General features: G+C 38.4%; 1 protein-coding gene across 1 annotated transcript in view; it reads right to left on the bottom strand.

Annotated features, from left to right (window-relative positions):
- The window catches only part of LOC145786547 (cell death protein 3-like), a 67,801-nt gene extending 62,316 nt beyond the window's left edge, over window positions 1–5,485 (bottom strand). The window contains exon 1 of the mRNA XM_082598220.1: window positions 5,356–5,485. Coding sequence (XP_082454346.1) covers window positions 5,356–5,431 — 76 coding nt within the window. The 5' untranslated portion in view covers window positions 5,432–5,485. The remainder of the gene's footprint in view (window positions 1–5,355) is intronic.
- Between the last annotated feature and the right edge of the window lie 13,945 nt (window positions 5,486–19,430).

Here is a 19,430-nt window from a genome sequence, read left to right on the forward strand (position 1 = left end):
GTAGTCTAAGAAAACTACTTTTTTCTTGTAATCTTGTTGTCCTTACAATCACCTCGGCAATTGCCGACGCTAATTTCGAAAAGTGTGGTTAGTCTTTCTCGCAAAGACTGCGTTTAGCGTCGCTGCAGCAATTAAGCTTTAATAGGTTGGATGTTTTCTTTCTTGCATCTTGCGATCTTATGAGCGCTGCTAAACTAAACAAAATTCTTTTTCCCTTGCGACCTAAAAAGCGCGTGACTCGTGACCTGTTATCTTTAAAGTGGCGCCTTCGGATTTGCCGCATTTGTAAAAGCGATTGTTTTTAGTACGTCTTTAGTTTGTGTCGGTTATTTTATGGTCATGTTCATTATGATGTCATATTCACATTCCCTTACGCTGACCGGGAACTGAAGTTTGATTGTGACGTAACGAAAGTAAGACCGTTCGGAGAAAAGATCAAATTGCCGACGCAAATTTGGAGAAAAGATTAAACGTGGCTTTCTCTCACCAGGAATTGCCAACTGTGGCAGTTGCCGTAGCAACAACAATGCAGTGCGTACCGCCGTTTTTCCACGCAGCGTTGTTACGGAATTGCTTTGTTCTGTCGGATACCTAGCGAGAGACATAGCGAAAAACAAGAAGTTGCGCTGCAGTTGGTTGGATAGTCCAGCGTTTAAGAAAAACGAAAATAGTTGTAACGAATACTTCATAAGTGGCATGAAAACAGGGTGGGCGAAACATATTTTGCCCACCCTCGTTTCACGGCAGGGTGGGCGTCGCCCACCCTGTCGCCCACCCTGCCCACCCTATTTCGACGCCTATGGATACTTATGATAGCCAGGTCATTTAAACGCTGCTGTGTTTGTGTATACCGTAAATACGTTTACAACCTACGCAAAATAGAAAGGGATCATTCTGCTGTGCATGCAGAGCTGGGAATAAAAATGCATGAAAATGTTCGACAATGCCTGACAAACGTGTCAAAAACCAATAATGATCGACAATGCCTGGAAATCCTAGACAATGCTAGGAAATGCCCAACAATGCCTGAAAGTAGCTTAATCTAGAATGCCTGACTACCCCTGAAAATGCTAGACAACCCCTGAAAATGTTCGACAATGCCTGGCAAACCCGTCAACCACTAATAATGATCAACAATGCCTGGAAATCCTAGACAATGCCTGGAAATTCTCAACAATGCCTGAAAGTAGCTACTCTACAATGAATGAAAACCCCTCAAAATGCTCGACAATCCCTGAAAATGTTCGACAATGCCTGAAAATGTTCCATAATGACTACCACACCTGTCAAACACTGATATTGATCGACAATGCCTGGAAATCCTAGATAATGCCTAGAAATTCCCAACAATGCCTGAAAGTAGCTACTCTACAATGCCTGACAACCCCTGAAAATCCTCGACAATCCCTGAAAATGTTCGAAAATGCTTGAAAATGTTCCATAATGACTACCAAACCTGTCAAACACTGATATTGATCGACAATGCCTGGAAATCCTAGACAATGCCTAGAAATTCCCAACAATGCCTGAAAGTAGCTGCTCTACAATGCCTGACAACCCCTGAAAATGCTCGACAACCCCTGAATATGTTCGATAATGCCTGAAAATGTTCGAAAATGCCTCACAAGCCTGTCAACCACTGATAATGATCGACAATGCCTGGAAATCCTACACAATGCCTAGAAATTCCCAACAATGCCTGAAAGTAGTTAGCCTACTCTACAATACCTGAAACCCCTGAAAATGTTCGACAACCCCTGAAAATGCTCCACAACCCCCCAAAAAGCCGACAATGCCTACAATGCTTGACAATGTGTACGGTATTTAAAGGTACCCTCTGTGACTGTGATTTGTTTTCAATCGCCAGAATCTCCATAAAGCAGTCCATGCGGAACGAGAATGTGACGTCATCACAAGCAATCCATACGTCAACTTGAAAACGAAGAAAGTTTTATTTAAACAAAAACCAAAAAAATATATTAAAAATAAAGTTGTTTTGCTTTGGCAAGTTTGAAGTCAATGCATACAGCCATAGCTACGCTGTTAGCCTTCAAACATTGTTACGCACCACTGAGTTGCATATCTAAATGTAAGATATCTATGGTATTACCATAGGTACCTACTATCAAATTTTTTCTTTCCAAAATCTTTTCTATCTGCTTCAAATTCGACACCAAAAATCGCGTTTGTTTCCAAAAGCACTTACGCGACATCACACTTTGTTTCCAAAACCATTTGTATCCACATTAAACCAATCATATTAAGCCATTGTGTCACGTGACATATCGCTGATTGTTAAACCGTTTTTGTCATCATTTCGTGATCTTCTTCTTCGTTTGAACCTTGTTCTTCGCCACTTCAAGGGTCGAGGGGCTCTGCCTTTTACCACCCTTGGGCAGTGGCGGCGACGCGGTCTAGATGTTTGGGCAGGTGTCGAGCAGCCATTGAATTGATTCGTCATCCAATTCACGCAGACCACGCACACCATTTGGCGCATGGTAGATGGCGCAGTTACAGATGGTGTGGTCTACGGTTTGTTCCTCCATGCCACACTCACAGATCGCGGATGGAGCCATCCCCCATTTGTGCATGTTGAAGCGAAATAGTCCGACGCCAGTACGCAGGCGGTTGAGCCGCACCCAGGCCTTCCTTGGCAAATGCATTCCGGTTGGATGGTGGCTGGTATCGGAGATGAAACTTTGGAGTCTTGAGGAGTTCTTCTTCCACTCCGAGCTCCATTGGTGATCCGCCCACGTAGCCGCACTGATGGATTGGTCTTCAGCACTTTTCATCAGGAGTTGTGCGGCACGTACAAATGGGTGTCTCGATTTCAGTCGCAGGGGTTTCTCGTTTACAGACTCGTAGAGACTTGAGTAGAGCAAGTGGTTGGGGTTCGTAGCGCGACGAGAGAGAGACAGGATGGCTTCTTCGCGACGAAGCTCAGCTGGTTGGATGCCTGCAAGGACAGGGAGATTTTCCGATGGTGTAGGTCGCAGGCATCCTGTCACGATACGCAAGGCGTCGTTTATGGCAGTGTCGATTTGATGGCAGTGGGCACTGCGGCTCCAGACAGGTGCACAGTATTCTGCTGGAGCGTGAACTAGCGCGATGGTGGCAATGCGCAGGGTATCAACTCCGGCTCCCCAGCCAGAGCCGGCCAGACGCCTTAGCAAAGCTGTGCGTGTTGAGATCTTTTTGCGTAGTGACTCCAAATGTTGACGGTAAGTGAGCGACCTGTCCAGGACTACCCCTAGATATTTAGGGTTTGGGCAGAAGGGCAGGGTTTTTCCATTGGTGCTGATCTTGAGCTCGCGCTTTGCTTCCCGGTTGTTTAAGTGGAAGGCTGTCGTCACTGTTTTGGTTTCGCTGAGCTTCAGTCTCCATCTCTGGAGGTATGCCGAAAGTGTCGACATGTCCTGGTTTAGAGTCCCTTCTAATGTTTGCCATTGATTCGACAAGTGTAGAATGGCCAGATCATCGGCATAGGCGTACTTTGCGGATACCGTGATTGGCAAGTCGTGGGTGTAGATGTTAAACAGAAGGGGGGCCAGGACAGATCCCTGAGGGACGCCATTCTTAAGGCGTCGTAACCTGCTTGGTTTACCACTTCCGGTGGTGAGAGTAAAGCTTCTGTTGTAAACGAGCTCCATGATCATGCGGACCATGTGCCTGTCCGGGAGCAGGCGGAGCAGTTTGCAGGTGAGGCCTTGGTGCCATACGGTGTCGTATGCAGCTGTGAGGTCAAGAAACACAGCACCAGCCTTCTTGTTTGCCTCAAAGCAGTCTTCGATGTCTTGAGTCAAGAGAGTGACTTGGTCCACAGTAGATCTTCCACGTCGAAAACCAGCTTGCTCCCGGGGCAAGAGTGGGTCTATAATTGGTTCGACTCGAGTGTAGATAAGACGTTCGAAGATTTTAAAAGGGATGCAGAGAAGAGATATAGGTCGATAGCTCTTCGGATCCTCTTGTGGCTTATGAGGCTTAGGGATCGCGACTACTTTGGCTCGTCTCCAAATTTTGGGGATCTTGAGTTGGCATAAGCAGGAAGACAGGAATTTTCGCAGCCAAGACTTCATGGCGGTGCCAGCATAGAGTACAAGTTCGGGGCAGATGTTATCGGGACCAGGGGCCTTACGGGTCTTAGTAGATTGTAGGGCAGCGGTGAACTCATCTGACGTAAACTCTTCAGAGATGCTTTCCTCGTCTGGTGTTGGGATTTTCCAGAGATCAGACGTTTCCCTCTTTACAAGTTTGGAGAACTTGCGATCGCCTATTTTGTAGGTCCCATATTTTGTGATAAGCAGCAGTGTTACCATTTGGCAAATTTCACTGCCAAATTCGAGAAATTTGGCAGAATTTTACGTTGTTTGGCAGTAAAATTTTGAGTTGGCAGAATTTTGGCAAATGTTTTTGGTGAGTTGGCAGTCAGTTTGGCAAAATTTGAAATGTGTTTGGCAGTTTGAAGCATCTACTACCTGGCAACACTGATAAGCAGTGTTGTAGGCTTGCAGCCTACTGTTGCAGTTACTAACGGTGCTTAGTAGCCTACTTGAGCTTCATAGCTGTGTTTTTGCTTTGTTTAAAATGGATTTGGATTGCGGTGATAAATTAGTGGTGGTCAGCTTGGAAAAATGGTTTCAAAAATTGGTTTCTTTCATTCTGGCAAGCAATTTTTATTCTCCAGTTTATTTCCAAAACCACTTATATCCACATTTCTAATTTTATAAAAAGGCGATTTTAAGTCCTCCAATATTTCTTAGATCTGGACAAACGTCATGTCTCAATTCAGTAGGTACTTATACATCGCCAGAAATCAATAGCGCATTGCATTTACCAAGCGAAACTGTCATAAACGTTTTTTGTGGTTTTCTCGAAATCACCGAAAGTGGTGTAAGTGGTTTTGGAAATAAGCTCTTCATATTTTAAAACAAACAGCCCCAGTCATTAAAAAAGTGGATATTGCAGTTTGCAGAGTCAAACTTTGTGATTATTGCATATCCAGGTAACTTTAGCTTGGATATTCTTTTGTAGAAAAAAGTTTCACTGAACACTAGTGTGAGAGCAATGTTTTAGACCAAAAAACTGCTTCTCAATTGCGGAGGCTACTCCAAGAGCTTAATCAAAATCAACATGTCTTTGAATCTTCTAACCAAAACAGGAAAAAAAAAAAGTAAAATGTCTAAAGGTAACAATGAAATTAATAAGGTCCCGCTCAATTAAGGATGAATCTGAATAACTTTTGAATGAATAACTTTTGAAACTAAATAACTTTAGGATATTCTGTCATTTGCAGTAAATTAATCAACAAAATTGGCACCTTGTTGTTTCTCAAATAACTTGCCAAACAAAACTCACCATTCCACAATTTATCTGCAGTATCTTGACACAATCCAAACTCTTGGATGGCTGCTTGAAACGATTCCTGAGACATCTTCAAATACTTAGATATGCTAGTTAATTAAAACAGCTACAAACAATGTCTTTTACTGAATTTAGTATAAAAGAGGTAGTAACACAATTAAAAGACTTAATGCATCAACTTTATTAATTATAAATAAAAATAAGAATTCATTCAGAAAATGTAGAATGAAATAATAATGATTCTAGTTGGTGGACATCATCCTGACAACATAAAGGAGGCTACAATTTAAGGGTCTGCTACTATTCGATGAGTCCGATTCGGTGAGAGCCTTTTCGGTGAGAGCCTTTTTCGGTGAGAGCCCTATTCGGTAATTTTTTTGAAAATTTTCGGGTACCGTAGCCTAATTAGCATTGCCGCTTTTACATCGTTTTAACGTTGCTAAATGATAAAATAAGACCCTAACCCGCAACCCTAGCCCTTAACCCGTATCCAATAATTTTAAAAAAAAATCACCGAATAGTAGGGTGTGGCTGGTGCCGTTATGCTATTCAAATCAGCTCTTCTTTTAGCATACTCTGTGGATGGGTGATACAAACTCACCTGCAAAATTTCAGCTGATTTCGACAACATGTAGGTGTAGCACATAGGATTTAAAGATTGCGCAATCACGCGGCACCGAAAATAGTCAAAAATTGCTTGTTTTTTAACATTTTTCAATAATACAAGCATATTTTCAACTATAAAATGTATATTGGCCTATGTCAAATAGGGTGGTCCTTAGTTGTGAACTAAAAAAAATTATTTTGGAAAATTGTTGGTCTGACCCTGCCAAAACGTTCCTTTTGGCTAAAAAACACCATGTGTAAAATTTCATTGATATTCATTAATGTTTAGAGGTGGCTCAATGGATCCGAAATTCCGCCCAGATGAGGTACCGGTATACAACACATAAGCAGTAAGCACTTCTATAGTTGCTCTCTGCCCAACGCTCGCATACCTGGATCCCCCCCTTTTATTGTGTTTCTTCACAGTGGATATTAGCTGCTCAATGCTCATCGGCAGGAGTGTCACGATGACAAATATCACTTGTTGTTGCCCAGTAAGGTCTGCTTCAGGATGTTAGAGAACTTTTTACGGTGGTCAGCAACAACTCTCAATGCAAACTGCAGTTGCTCCTCGTCCTTTGTGAGAGGGCCAGAGAAATCCTTAACTAAGGCAACGCCACGTTCAACGTGGTCATTGGTGACAGCCAATGTGCTAATGAACCTTTTTGCAGCAATGAAGCTAGGCTGATCCTTCCACTGATCTGCCGGATATTCAAGGAAACCAACCAAAAGACCCAAGTTCTTGAAAAGAAGTGTTGAATTCCTCATCGTAAAGTCGATTACAGTCTTCTCTTGAATGAGTCGATAGTTGATAGTTGCACGCTTAAATGGCTCTTCTTCCGCTTCTTTCTCTTTCTTAGCCACAACCATCTTGCCCAAGCCATTGTCCAAAACGTCATCAAACAACGCCAAGCCAACCAACTGCTCAGAAAGGAACCACAGTTGGGTTGCAATCTTTTTCACTGTAGCGTTGGATATGTCAGCATTAATCGTTTGATACTTCTGCAATTGCTTCAGCAGCTTTAGGTCCTTTCTTGGGGCCTGCCCTTTACAACAATGCTCGCAGTTGCCCATGCTTCAACGTAGATGGGTCATTCCATTATAATTCAACAAGTGAAGGCAACCCGCCCCTCTTGGAATTTTTTTGTTTCTAAATATGTTGATGTGCATGAAATTCTGAATGCAACAAAAAAAAAGTTATGAAAATTGATCAACCGGTTCACTAGATATGCCATTTTGAAATTTGTTGATCACTTGGTGGTGCTGATGAGCTCTCAAACATAAAAATGTCATTTGTTGCGCCTCCTGATGATAGAGAGATGATCAAACATTCGATTTCACTATTTTTAAGGATGAGGATTCCAAAAATGCAAGTGTTTTCTGTGTATTACTATCACAAAAAAAGTTATAGCACCTTCTATTGTTTTTAGGTGGTCGCAAAAAGACGCCCAAAAAGCCTTGTGGGAATCTACGTAGACTGAAAATTTTTTTTTTGTAAGATAATCAAAGATGTATTTTATTACAAAAAAGAAAAAAATTAGAGGTGTTTTTTGTTATTTTTTTTTTAATTTAATTTTAAAGTAAAGTATGGTTTTCACAGAATTTGTCCATTTCCAAGCCTTACATTGTTGCTCTTGTGTCATGTAATAATAGGCACACCAATGACATCATAATGGTTATTATTTCTTAACAATCAGCCTGTTAGTTGAGGTTCAAAATGGCTGCTCTTTTAAACCTGACTGCTTCCCTATTGTGTTTTCTGTCTGAGAACACCCTGTGTAGGTTAGTTAGTGGGTGTTGTGAGTAGAAGGTATTGAGATGGAGGACTGCACTGTTGGAAAAAAAAGTAGTAGTACTTGTCATTTGAAATGGTATAGCCGTAAGGACAGCTACATAGCTTTGTCTGACCTTTCTGAAACTGTAACAAAGTTAGTTCTATGGAGATCTGGGATTGAACTTGAAAAAGAGGAACTGCCAATGTCAACAATTTGCAATCATCATTTTGCTTACTTTCTGAAAAAATATTCGAATCATTAAATATTGATTTCAAATGACAAGTATAATACTACCGTATTTTACGGACCATAGGGCGCACTTTAAATTATTTTTTTTCCTCATAAATTGATTGTGCGCCTTATGGTCCGATGCGCCTTATGTATGGATCAAGTGCGGTAGTGCTTTATTGCCTACACTCAAAACCAGTACCGATATACTGTTGTATATGGTCCGGTGCGCCTTATGGTCCGGTGTGCCTTATAGTCCGGTGCGCCTTATAGTCCGGTGCGCCTTATGTATGAACAAAAAACTAATCAAAGCGATTTATTGACAGTGCGCCTTATAGTCCGGTGCGCCTTATGGTCCGTAAAATACGGTACTACTTTTTTCCAACAGTGCAGTCCTCCATCTCAATACCTTCTACTTACAACAGAGTCATTCCATTATAATTCAACAAATTTTGAAGAAATTTTACACCACCATCTCTTAGATTTTCTTCATTTTTACATAGCTGGTACATATTTTAAAATGATTTTCAAAACTGTTGGAATTTTTTTGATACCTTGTGTTGTTTTCAAGTTATCGCAATTTAAAGTTTTACATTTTTGCCACTAGTGGCACCATTGTGCGTGGGAATATTTTGGGAAAATGCTCTAAAGTCACCATTTCTTGTCCAATTATGATGAGCAGAGTGTCTATTCCTATGTTCTCAGGGGTGAGGAATTTAATTATGCTATTAAAATATCAAAAAAACAATTGCTTGATATGAAAATCCCCATGTTATTTTTAAAAATTTCCTCAAACTTTAAGGTCCCCCCACTCCCCCATGATTGCATAATTTTTTTTCTGATTGGCTCCATTTTGTAAAGTGATTGTTTAGTTACCAAGAAATGAAAAATCTTTCACTGCATATTTCTCTAAGTGTTTTTATCACTTTAACCCTTTGTCCTGTGGGGGGGGGGGTCGGGTGGGACTTGGCGCTTTTCAAAGCAATATCACTAAAGAACTACGCAATCTACACCTTTGAAATTTTTTGACTTTTCCTAAATATTATTCAAGTATTTATTCCACTTTAAATGGCATTGCTATTGTCTATAGTTTTAGAGATATGACATGAATTTCATAACATACTCGGAAATTTTAGCCTGCTACTAGCTAGTCCTTTTGTTTTCTAATTATACGGATTAATAGGATTACTGAGCGCCGTCGTGCGTGGAACTGCGACGCAAGATATCTCGTGAGTTGGCTTTGTTATAAAGCATTCGACCGTAATGATTCCGCCTTTTGTTTGCAAACTCGAGTTTTGAGTTGCTTTGATTAATCTTTTAATTACATCTGGGTTTCTTTGAAATTATATCAGAGAGTAAGTATACGATAAACCATGCTGAAAAAGATGTAATTTTACATAGTTTTCTATGGCCAATACATTTTGTTTCTAACTTATAGCAAGAAGCCGTACGAAAATTTCTTGACAAAACTCAGTCTATCTCACAAAACAAACAAACTGATGTGGGAAGTTTTTTGTTGATTTCTTGTCGGAAAGCAACAAGGAGTGAGTTTTTGACCCGCCAATAAACTTCTACATGTACCGGTACACTTATATTCACATAAATATTTATGGATGTTGTTAAAACGTTTTTATAAAAACGAGAGATTGAAGGATACTGAAAAGAACTTGTCTATCTAAACTGCTCTGCTTTTGTGGAAAAACACGCGCAGCGAAATTGTTGTGCTTTGACAAACATTGCACATACTGTATTGTCAGCAATGAATCTTTACTTAAATGGTAATTTTGCAGTTGCTTGAGAGATTACAAAATTATTTTTTCTCTACGAGGATTGAAAAGTTTTGATATATCTCAGCAGAAACACTATTAGCACCAACTCAATAATTTCAAACTTTGTTTTCAAATGTTGATCTTCAAAAGCTTATTTTCACAAAAGCTTACCTCAAAAAGGTGTAGGCATATATCATTTTCTCAATAAATTTGGATGTTTATGTCATTTGGAGCAAAGTTGTTTGCTTGGTTGAAAGAATCTGAAATCAATGCCTTGTTTTTGTAACGTATCGCAACGTAACCTATCAGTCAGCCGCTTTTGAGCCTTTTTGTTTTCGAATACATTTCCGTGACAAAAGATTGGCTTTTGTAATAACGCCATCAACCGCGAAGTTGCATTCTCTGACTGCATCTAAAACGCGATACCATACTCAGCAATTTTTCTAAAAAATTGTTGTACGAAATACAAATCTGACAAAATAAGGGAAATATGTTGAATTGAATTATTTTTTATACGGATTGTTTTCCTTGTCTCCTAAAAGTAACTAAAAAAAAATAAAAACGATTTTTATCGTTTGACATAAAAATATGATATTGAGGTTCACCTTGGTTTGCATGATGAAAAATGAAAATCATAACAAACAATTGCTCGAAGTGATTTTCACAGCTATTTGATCCTTTGCGATGATATCAATTGTAGTTTCTATTACATGAAAACTGTTCAAACTATTTTTTTTTAAAACTGTGGTTGATTCAAGAATATAATACTTTGTAAATATAACTTACTTCATTTTTGTGTTTTTACTTCGACTTTTTCACAAGCAATACTTTACACAAAACAACTTCAGTGTGAGCCTACCCAATAATGTCGATAAGTTATTTGCAACGTGAGTCGATTGACCAGAGTAGCCTCAGTGGACCAGAAAGCTGTGGCCAAAACTTGATTACTTTTATCACAAGGTTTGCACATAGGGAACAGCAATCACTTTGTTTCAAATCAGCAAATCACTTTTTGTCATTGGTTCAACGTCTGAACTAATATACAACAAAATTGGTTTTCTGGGTCTTTGGTTCGGAAAAGCATCATTATGATGTATTGTTACGTGATCTATCAGCCAGCAGTAGTTTATGCGCCTTTTGTTTTTGGTTATGTATTACAAAAGATGGCTTCTGCAGTAATGCCGTCAACCGCAAACTGCATCTAAAATGTTATTTCAAAATTTGAAGAGAAAGAAATCTTCTAATGAGTAAGAAATAGCTTGACACAAAATGCATGTCCAACAAATTAGAAAAACATGTAGAAAACCTTATCTTGCAAATCTAGTTGACAACATAAAAAAGCCGTTTCAATCGCTTAGACACAAACGTGCATTTTCAAAATATCAAAAACCTTCAATTTTGCCGAAGAAAAAAGTCAAAATTTTAGTGATTTTTTTGTATGATAATAACAATCAGCCTAAAAAAGATTTTTTTTGCAAGATTTGATATCTTGCTAAATGTATCTATTTTTCCTATCGTTATGCCACGACTTTCAGTTTGTCACGCAGAACGAGAGTTCCCTTTGGCAATGTACAAACGACCTTTTCTATAGCCTACCAATACGATTTGACTAAACGATTATTGTCACTTCACTTTATCAAAATTATTGCAAAATTGTTTCATTCAAAGTGATCATTGTTGGTAGGTATGGAAACAAATCAGTTTTGTAATGCATCGTGACATAGTTTATCAGTCAGGAGTTTTAGACACTTTTTGTTTTTGAAGAGCATGAAGGTCCAAGTTGGAACGAGCTCCTATCGAAGCAAGTAACTACCTTTGGATAGGTTGTGGTTCAAACACCATGTGACACCAATAAGCTACCTTACTTTTCTGTATCAACCGCTAGCTAGAAAGCAAATCAGATACTTTTTACATCGATTCAACGTCTCTAGACGTTGAAACAATGTTAAAAACAAATAAATAGCTCCCTGGGATGTGCTGTAAACTGCAAAGTGTTTCTTGATCATGTATAACCAAATTGGACAGTATGAGTGTGAAAAGAAAACTGAACTGAACACAATTGTTACAAATAAAATGTTTACTAAAGCTCATTGCTTGATTTAGTTTTAATATCAAGCGATGACAGTACATTTGAAAATGTGTAGACTATAACATATGGCTCAAAAATGACTTGAAACAGTTTATTTTGCCGTGATTTTGTCTCATTCTCTGCAAATGTTGAGACAAAGCGAAAGATTTGTGCAATGCCTCGGGCAAAACAACAAGCAAACGCAAGTCAGACGCCAATTACGATTTCATTGAAGCGTGGACGACGTCCACGCGTAAGAGATTAAAATCCAACACAATAGAATTATCCCGTCACACTCAATTATAAAGTAATTAAGAAACGATTTCTCAAGTCAAATAAAAAAAATATGACCAACCATCAAATTATTTGATTTTTCAAGTTACGCTGTTGAACAAATTGCAAAAGATTTTCGATGCTATGTTGTCAGATAAATTATCTGCATCATGTGAAAATTTGATTGATCTATTTTGCGTAGTTTTTGAGTTACACGAGCTGAAAGTGATAGTGTTGAACCGACCCCCCCCTCCGCAAGTCAACTGGCCAAAATACGTCACAGGAAATAGGGTTAACTGTTGGCATTCCTATTGCAACTTGCTAATAATTATATTTAAGCTATTGTGAAGTCTTGGACAACAATTATGACTTCACAAAGACATAAAAATGATGTGGTCAACCTCAATTTAACATAAAGTAAACAATATCACACCAAATCAGAAAAATCAATTCAATAATATATAGAGCTTTCACTACACAAGTGTGGCTTCTTCAGAATAATCAAATCTTATTCAAATAGAATTATATTTGAATATTTTCAATAGTTTCTATTTGAATAAGATCACCGAAACGGGCCTTTCCGACAATTTAAAAAACTTAAAAAAAACAGTTTGATTTAAATTGAATTTTTATGTTTTTTTGCTGCTTCCAGCTGTATTTAGCTCCACATTTTTAGCTGTACTGTCAGTATGCTGTCATAATGACCACCAACTAAAACCATTAATATTTCAATAGCTAAGGTAGTTTTTCTAAATGAAGATTGTTTTGAATGTTTTTTTAATGGTGAATAATAAAGTTCAATTGTTCAACTTATTCATTAAGTTCGAAAAAGGGGATATGGCCAGTGGGCACATTTTCCAAATGAAATTACATGTAATCTTTATTGCTGAATTACTGGCCCCATTCACTTAGTCAAATTATATTTTTGTAGAGTTATTCACTAGCCTAGTTTAGGGGAATGACTGATTGTAAGCACCGTATTATGTTTTTACTACTAACAAGTAGGTTTGGTAGCTGTACAGTAGGGTGGAGTGAAAACAATTTTTTTCCTGAAATTCAAAAAAGTGTAGTTCTTAAAACCCGACAAATGATCCAAAACCACCATAAAAATTGATTTTAGGGGGTTGCCACTTTCATTGTCCTGGCAACCGGCCACAAGATGGCCAAAGAGGCCCCAATTTCTGAAAATAGCCATAACTCCTGAACCGATCATTCTAGAAATACATGGTTGGTCTTAAAAGATGCAGAACTATCAAGTTTCTATATGTCCTAAAAGAAGTTTTTGGTCTAAAGTCAACAAGAAAAAAGTTATGTGAAAAAATGTACATTTCTCCCAGAACGAGCAAAAGCATAAAGCAAAGATACATTTAGGAGCAAAATGAGTGGAGCGTTTAGTTAATCAACGCTAAAATATGAGAGCCAACAGATTATCAAATAGACTCATATCTTCATGAGACATTTTGGATAAAGACTGTATCCAATTATCCATCATCAGTGTTAAAAATAAGCTAAATTATTGCATTGACACAATAGAGTCATTGAGGATCAATACAAAATACACATCACAGACCTGTTTACACAAAGTGCTTCTTGGTATCAAATCGTTTCATCAGCCTCCTCGATTTTATTCTTTGAAGAATCATACCATCTCTTCGATCATGTCCTATTACAGCAGAGGAAGCTTCCGAAATTAATTTCACATGCCTTACTACGGCTTGATTGTGGCAGGGTTGTATAAATGTTAAGGTTTCATCCTCAGTTCTTCAATAAGCGAGTCAGTGAGATTTCGGATTGCTGGAGGTTCTTCGATGTCAACTGCATTGAGGTTAACAAGTCTGTGGTAAGACTTGGCATTGACGTTGAGACGGGGTAATAGAAATCGCCTTATTGATCCACATCTGGCATCAGTGTTGGCATCGTCCTTGTCATCGTCACGTTCAACATACCCTCCTTTAAAATTATTATTACTTATTACAAAAGGTATTTTACCCCTTAATGCCTGGACTTTGTTGACTGCTAACCTGCGGATATTTTCATCCTCATCGGAAAGCATCCCAAGAAGAATATTCTCAGGGTGTGCAAAGAATGCATTTCTTTGCACAACTTTCAATGAAATATCTCGAATTTGTTGGTTGGGAAATTGAAGAATTCTCTGCACAAGATTGAAGAAATTTTTGGATCCATCAGTGATTTTGTTTTTTAATTTTATTTGAAACCAAGTAGGAAAATAGATATGAACACAGAACTCAGCCAGGAGTATTAAATTTTTGGATGGTCTCCTTGTTGAGGTATAATATGGGAGGATGCGGCAAGCAAGAGTGAGCCACCTTGCATGAGCAATTGGACCTATCTCCAACAATTTTAGATCCGTGTGTACCGTACCAAGAATGATTGCCATACATATTCTGTAGCCATAGTATTGATCATGGCTTAAATCATCAATAATTTCATTTGGAAGTGTTGGGAAATTTTGGTTTGGTATCCGCTTGAAGTTTTCCACTGGCCAGTCTGAAGCAACCCCACCAAACATTTTGCCAATATAGGTCCTGAAAATGTAGTTGGACTCTGAGTTGTCCCATCCAGACTAAGAAAGACATGTCTCAGGGGCAATTCGTTGCAGTGTAAAAGACATATGGCCCATTGTAGTGGCCTGTTCACTAGTTCTTCCAAAGCTTTGATGCACCCATTTTTTGCACCAGTCATAGATGCAGTGCCATCTGTCCCAGCAATAACTAACGCTTCCTCTAAGTCAGTATTTTTGATTGTGTTGTATATTTATATATCTTGTGCTATAGTGCGACCTTTACCATTCTCAGGGGATATATGTGTGAGGTAAAACTCTCCAGGCTCGCCAACTATAGCATAATGCTCTTGTAACTGTGTCGATCTATACAATTTTTCATTTTCCCCCATAAGCATAACCAGAGTGGCATCCATTCTTCCATCAAAATACAAACTATCGACCAAATCAAAGTACTTCTTCTCTTCTTCCTGCACTATACATCTATATTTATTTCGCTCCCTTCTCAACTTGCTTCTGTCAATCACGTAGGATTCATCTGCATCAGTTATTACACCAGCATCTTTTATCATGCCTCTAGAGTCTAGATCAAAAGAACTAGCTCATTTACATACATTAAAAATGCATTTGGGTCATTCCGTGTCAAAACACCAAGGGCCTCCCACCCGACCCTCTCAGATTTTGCTAAAATTTTATCGGAATGTTGGTAGACATAATTAAGCAACATATGTAAAATTTTAGCTCTTCATCACTTTTCGTTTAAAATTTATACCCCCCCAAACTTTTGCACCCCCGCGAATTAGTCGTTTTCATCTCATTTTATAGCGTTTTTGAAGGATCATTATCTTCAGATTGAAATGAGCTACAGTGCTGAAACTGGGAAGTTTGGTAGACATTTTCCCACTGATTTCAGACATGTATTTGATAGAAATGTAGTGTGTTGCAAATTTGAGTTACATTTCTTTGAAAATAGCCCTTTCTACACATGCGAACGTATTTTTTGCAAACTTTGGAGTCCTGTATCTCCCGCAACAAGTATGACAGTGCAACAAAACTACTGTTGGTTTTCACTCATATATGTAAGATTACTCTGACAAAATTTGAGGCTTCTAACTGCAGTGACTTTGCAGTAATGAATTCGAACAAACCAGACATTTTGCGAAAATGGTAAAATTGCGCCATCCTGTGAGGACCATTTCATAATGTGGGCAACATTTCAGAAATTTGAAAATTTCACAAGAGTATGTCTTTGCCCCAAGCTTCAACATATCAAACTTTCAAGAATGTGTCTCAACTATAAAGTTGTTTTTTGAGGTCATGAAAGTCTATCATTTTGAAGAATTTGCTTGCAAATTTTCCCTAGCAACGACCATAGCAATGGCACTCTGCTTGCTGTAAACCCCCACTATTGTTACATTTTTGTAAGTTATATTGAAAATTTAACAACTTGCACCTGCTAATTCTCATCAAAATGAACAACATGCATGTACTGATTGTTTTCCTATACCCCGAACATAACCTGGAGGCCTGCACACTATGTTATGCGGGATCAAAACTGGCATTCCAGTTTGTGTTGTATGAGGTACAGTAATGTAAACATTAAACTCAAGCATTGCAACATCGCATTAATAAAAAACAACTGTATATGCATATGCAAAAAGTAATCCCTTGAATACTAGTTATATGCATTAAACTCAGACCTGACTCAGACCCCTCATTATATTGTCGGGTCTGCTACTATTCGGTGAGTCCGATTCGGTGAGTCTGATTCGGTGAGTTCCTAACCTCTAACCCCTAACCCTAACCCTAAAACGGCAATGATAATTAGGTTATGGTACCCAATAATTAAAAAAAAAAATTGAAAAAATCCCCCGTTAAGGGATCGGACTCACCGAAACGGGCCATTCCGTATATTGTCAGCCTAATAAAATACGGACTGGCTATTCTTACTACATTATTTTAACCTTCATGCGTCAATCCATTCTTACTCTTGCATAGTCTCTGAATTGCAGCTCAGGCAATAGCCTACAGGAAACACCACATTCCCATAGGGTAACTTAAAGTCAGTTTGTTCTGTATAACATGGAACAATAAATAAAAGTCTATCGGTTTCTGTGATCAATCATGGCGTTTTTCAATCTTCTAGCTGGTAAAAAATTATTAAGATCTAAATAATGAAGTGATTCGGCTTTGATCTTAGTTGCTCAGCTTGTAGCATCGACTACTTTGATCTTGAACTACAGGGGCATCCACAATGCATAATATTTCTTGAAACGGTATCCAGCATTCATTTCTTGCATGTTGGGGCCATGTTAACGTGGGTCTGCTGCTATTCGGCTAGTTCCCTATTCGGCTACAGTCTTTTTCGGCTAGTCCGATTCGGCTACTATTGTTCAAAATACATTAATACATGTATGTAAAAACTTACATACGAGTTATTAGTTACGGAGATTAGCATAAATTTGATGGTCTAAAACAAAGTCATATATTGTCATATATACTGTATATTTCAAAGAATAAAGTCATATTTTTCAATTTTTTAGGTAAAAAAAATGGCCCTAGTAATAAGTAATAGCACAACGTCACTATCAAAGCAGTTGTAGTTACTAGGTTAGGCCAGTCCGTGGTGCACTCCCAGGTCCAGCGTCAATGCAGGTAAACAATGGTTGCGATTATTACAATTCAAGTACTTGACACTCCTTGGCACAAAATTTTCTCAAATGATCAAAATATAGTCATCATAACACACAGTATTACCTGATTTGTTACCGCACAAGTGTGGATGCGAGGTTGCAAGCCTTGCATTTCTCATCACGTCGGGAACAACGCCAGTATTTCTTAAGCCTGTCTGCACTAATTGAGCTAGTTGAAACATGTAGCGATCATGTAGAAAAACCTCACCTTTGCGTTGCGTACTAATCGATTCCTCTGCCATGATAAAGTAACATCAACTGAGAGTCTAACGAAGGAAATAACCGAAGAAATTCCAGGTCATGTAACGCCGAAACCCAGGTTTATTCTAAACTGCCACTAAGGTTTTAACTTCATCTTTTATGTCAAACGCTATTTGGCAACTGTCTTTTTTTCGTTGTTTTTTCGTTGACACGTTTTCGCTGAGACTTTATCTCATTAACCTCTATTGTTAATCATGAAACGCTGTTGGAGCAAATCGGTAGTACAATTGTTGGGGCGCCGCGCCAGTCAGCAAAACAGTTTTTTTGCATTTCAAAAAATTGCCGAATCGGACTAGCCAAAACAGACTTTAGCCGAATAGGGAACTAGCCCAATCAGACTAGCCGAATCGGACTAGCCGAAACGGGCCATTCCGTGTTAACGTGTTGTTTTGGTTAAGATGCATGAATTTAATGTATACATCATGTTGTTATTCACATCGCTCAGTAATAATTCCGACGTACCACCCTTGATCATATGTAAATTGCTACATACTGTCCAGGTTGGAATTGGATATTTTTTTTAGTTGATCTTATGCCAGAAGAGCATGCTGCTGCATTTTCAACTTCTCAAAGTAAAACTTTGGTATCAGCAGTGTCAGAAGAAAGTCTCTTCATTTCCATGACAGACTCAGAAACAGGAATAAACACATATTATGTGAACGAGTTCCAGGGATGGTTCTACATTTAGAATAATGCTCTTCTAGATCAAAGTGCTGGGAATTGCTTGCGGTTTCACTTGCACTGACATAAATGTATTTTTGTTGTATCTTAATTAAATTTATGCATCTTAACCAAAACAACACGTTAACATGGCCCCAACATGCAAGAAATGAATGCTGGATACCGTTTCAAGAAATATTATGCATCGTGGATGCCCCTGTAGTTCAAGATCAAAGTGGTCAATACTACAAGCTGAGCAACTAAGATCAAAGCCAAATCATTTCATTATTTAGATCTTAATAATTTTTTACCAGCTAGAAGATTGAAAAACGCCATGATTGATCACAGAAACCGCTAGACTTTTATTTATTGTTCTACGTTATACAGAACAAACTGACTTTAAGTTACCCTATGGGAATGTGGTGTTTCCTGTAGGCTATTGCCTGAGCTGCAATTCAGAGACTATGCAAGAGTAAGAATGGGTTGACGCATGAAGGTTGAAGGTTAAAATAATGTAGTAAGAATAGCCAATCCGTATTTTATTAGGCTGACAATAATAATGAGGGGTCTGAGTCAGGTCTGAGTTTAATGCATAACTAGTATTCAAGGGATTACTTTTTGCATATGTATATACAGTTGTTTTTTATTAACGTGATGTTGCAATGCTTGAGTTTAATGTTTACATTACTGTACCTCATACAACACAAACTGGAATGCCAGTTTTGATCCCGCATAACATAGTGTGCAGGCCTCCAGGTTATGTTCGGGGTATAGGAAAACAATCAGTACATGCATGTTGTTCATTTTGATGAGAATTAGCAGGTGCAAGTTGTTAAATTTTCAATATAACTTACAAAAATGTAACAATAGTGGGGGTTTACAGCAAGCAGAGTGCCGTTGCTATAGTCGTTGCTAGGGAAAATTTGCAAGCAAATTCTTCAAAATGATGGACTTTCATGACCTCAAAAAACAACTTTATAGTTGAGACACATTCTTGAAAGTTTGATATGTTGAAGCTTGGGGCAAAGACATATTCTTGTGAAATTTTCAAATTTCTGAAATGTTGCCCACATTATGAAATGGTCCTCACAAGATGGCGCAATTTTACCATTTTCGCAAAATGTCTGGTTTGTTCGAATTCATTACTGCAAAGTCACTGCAGTTAGAAGCCTCAAATTTTATCAGAGTAATCTTACATATATGAGTGAAAACCAA

The sequence above is a fragment of the Aplidium turbinatum genome, chromosome 17 (genome assembly GCF_918807975.1).
Source record: "Aplidium turbinatum chromosome 17, kaAplTurb1.1, whole genome shotgun sequence".
Lineage (NCBI taxonomy): Eukaryota > Metazoa > Chordata > Ascidiacea > Aplousobranchia > Polyclinidae > Aplidium > Aplidium turbinatum.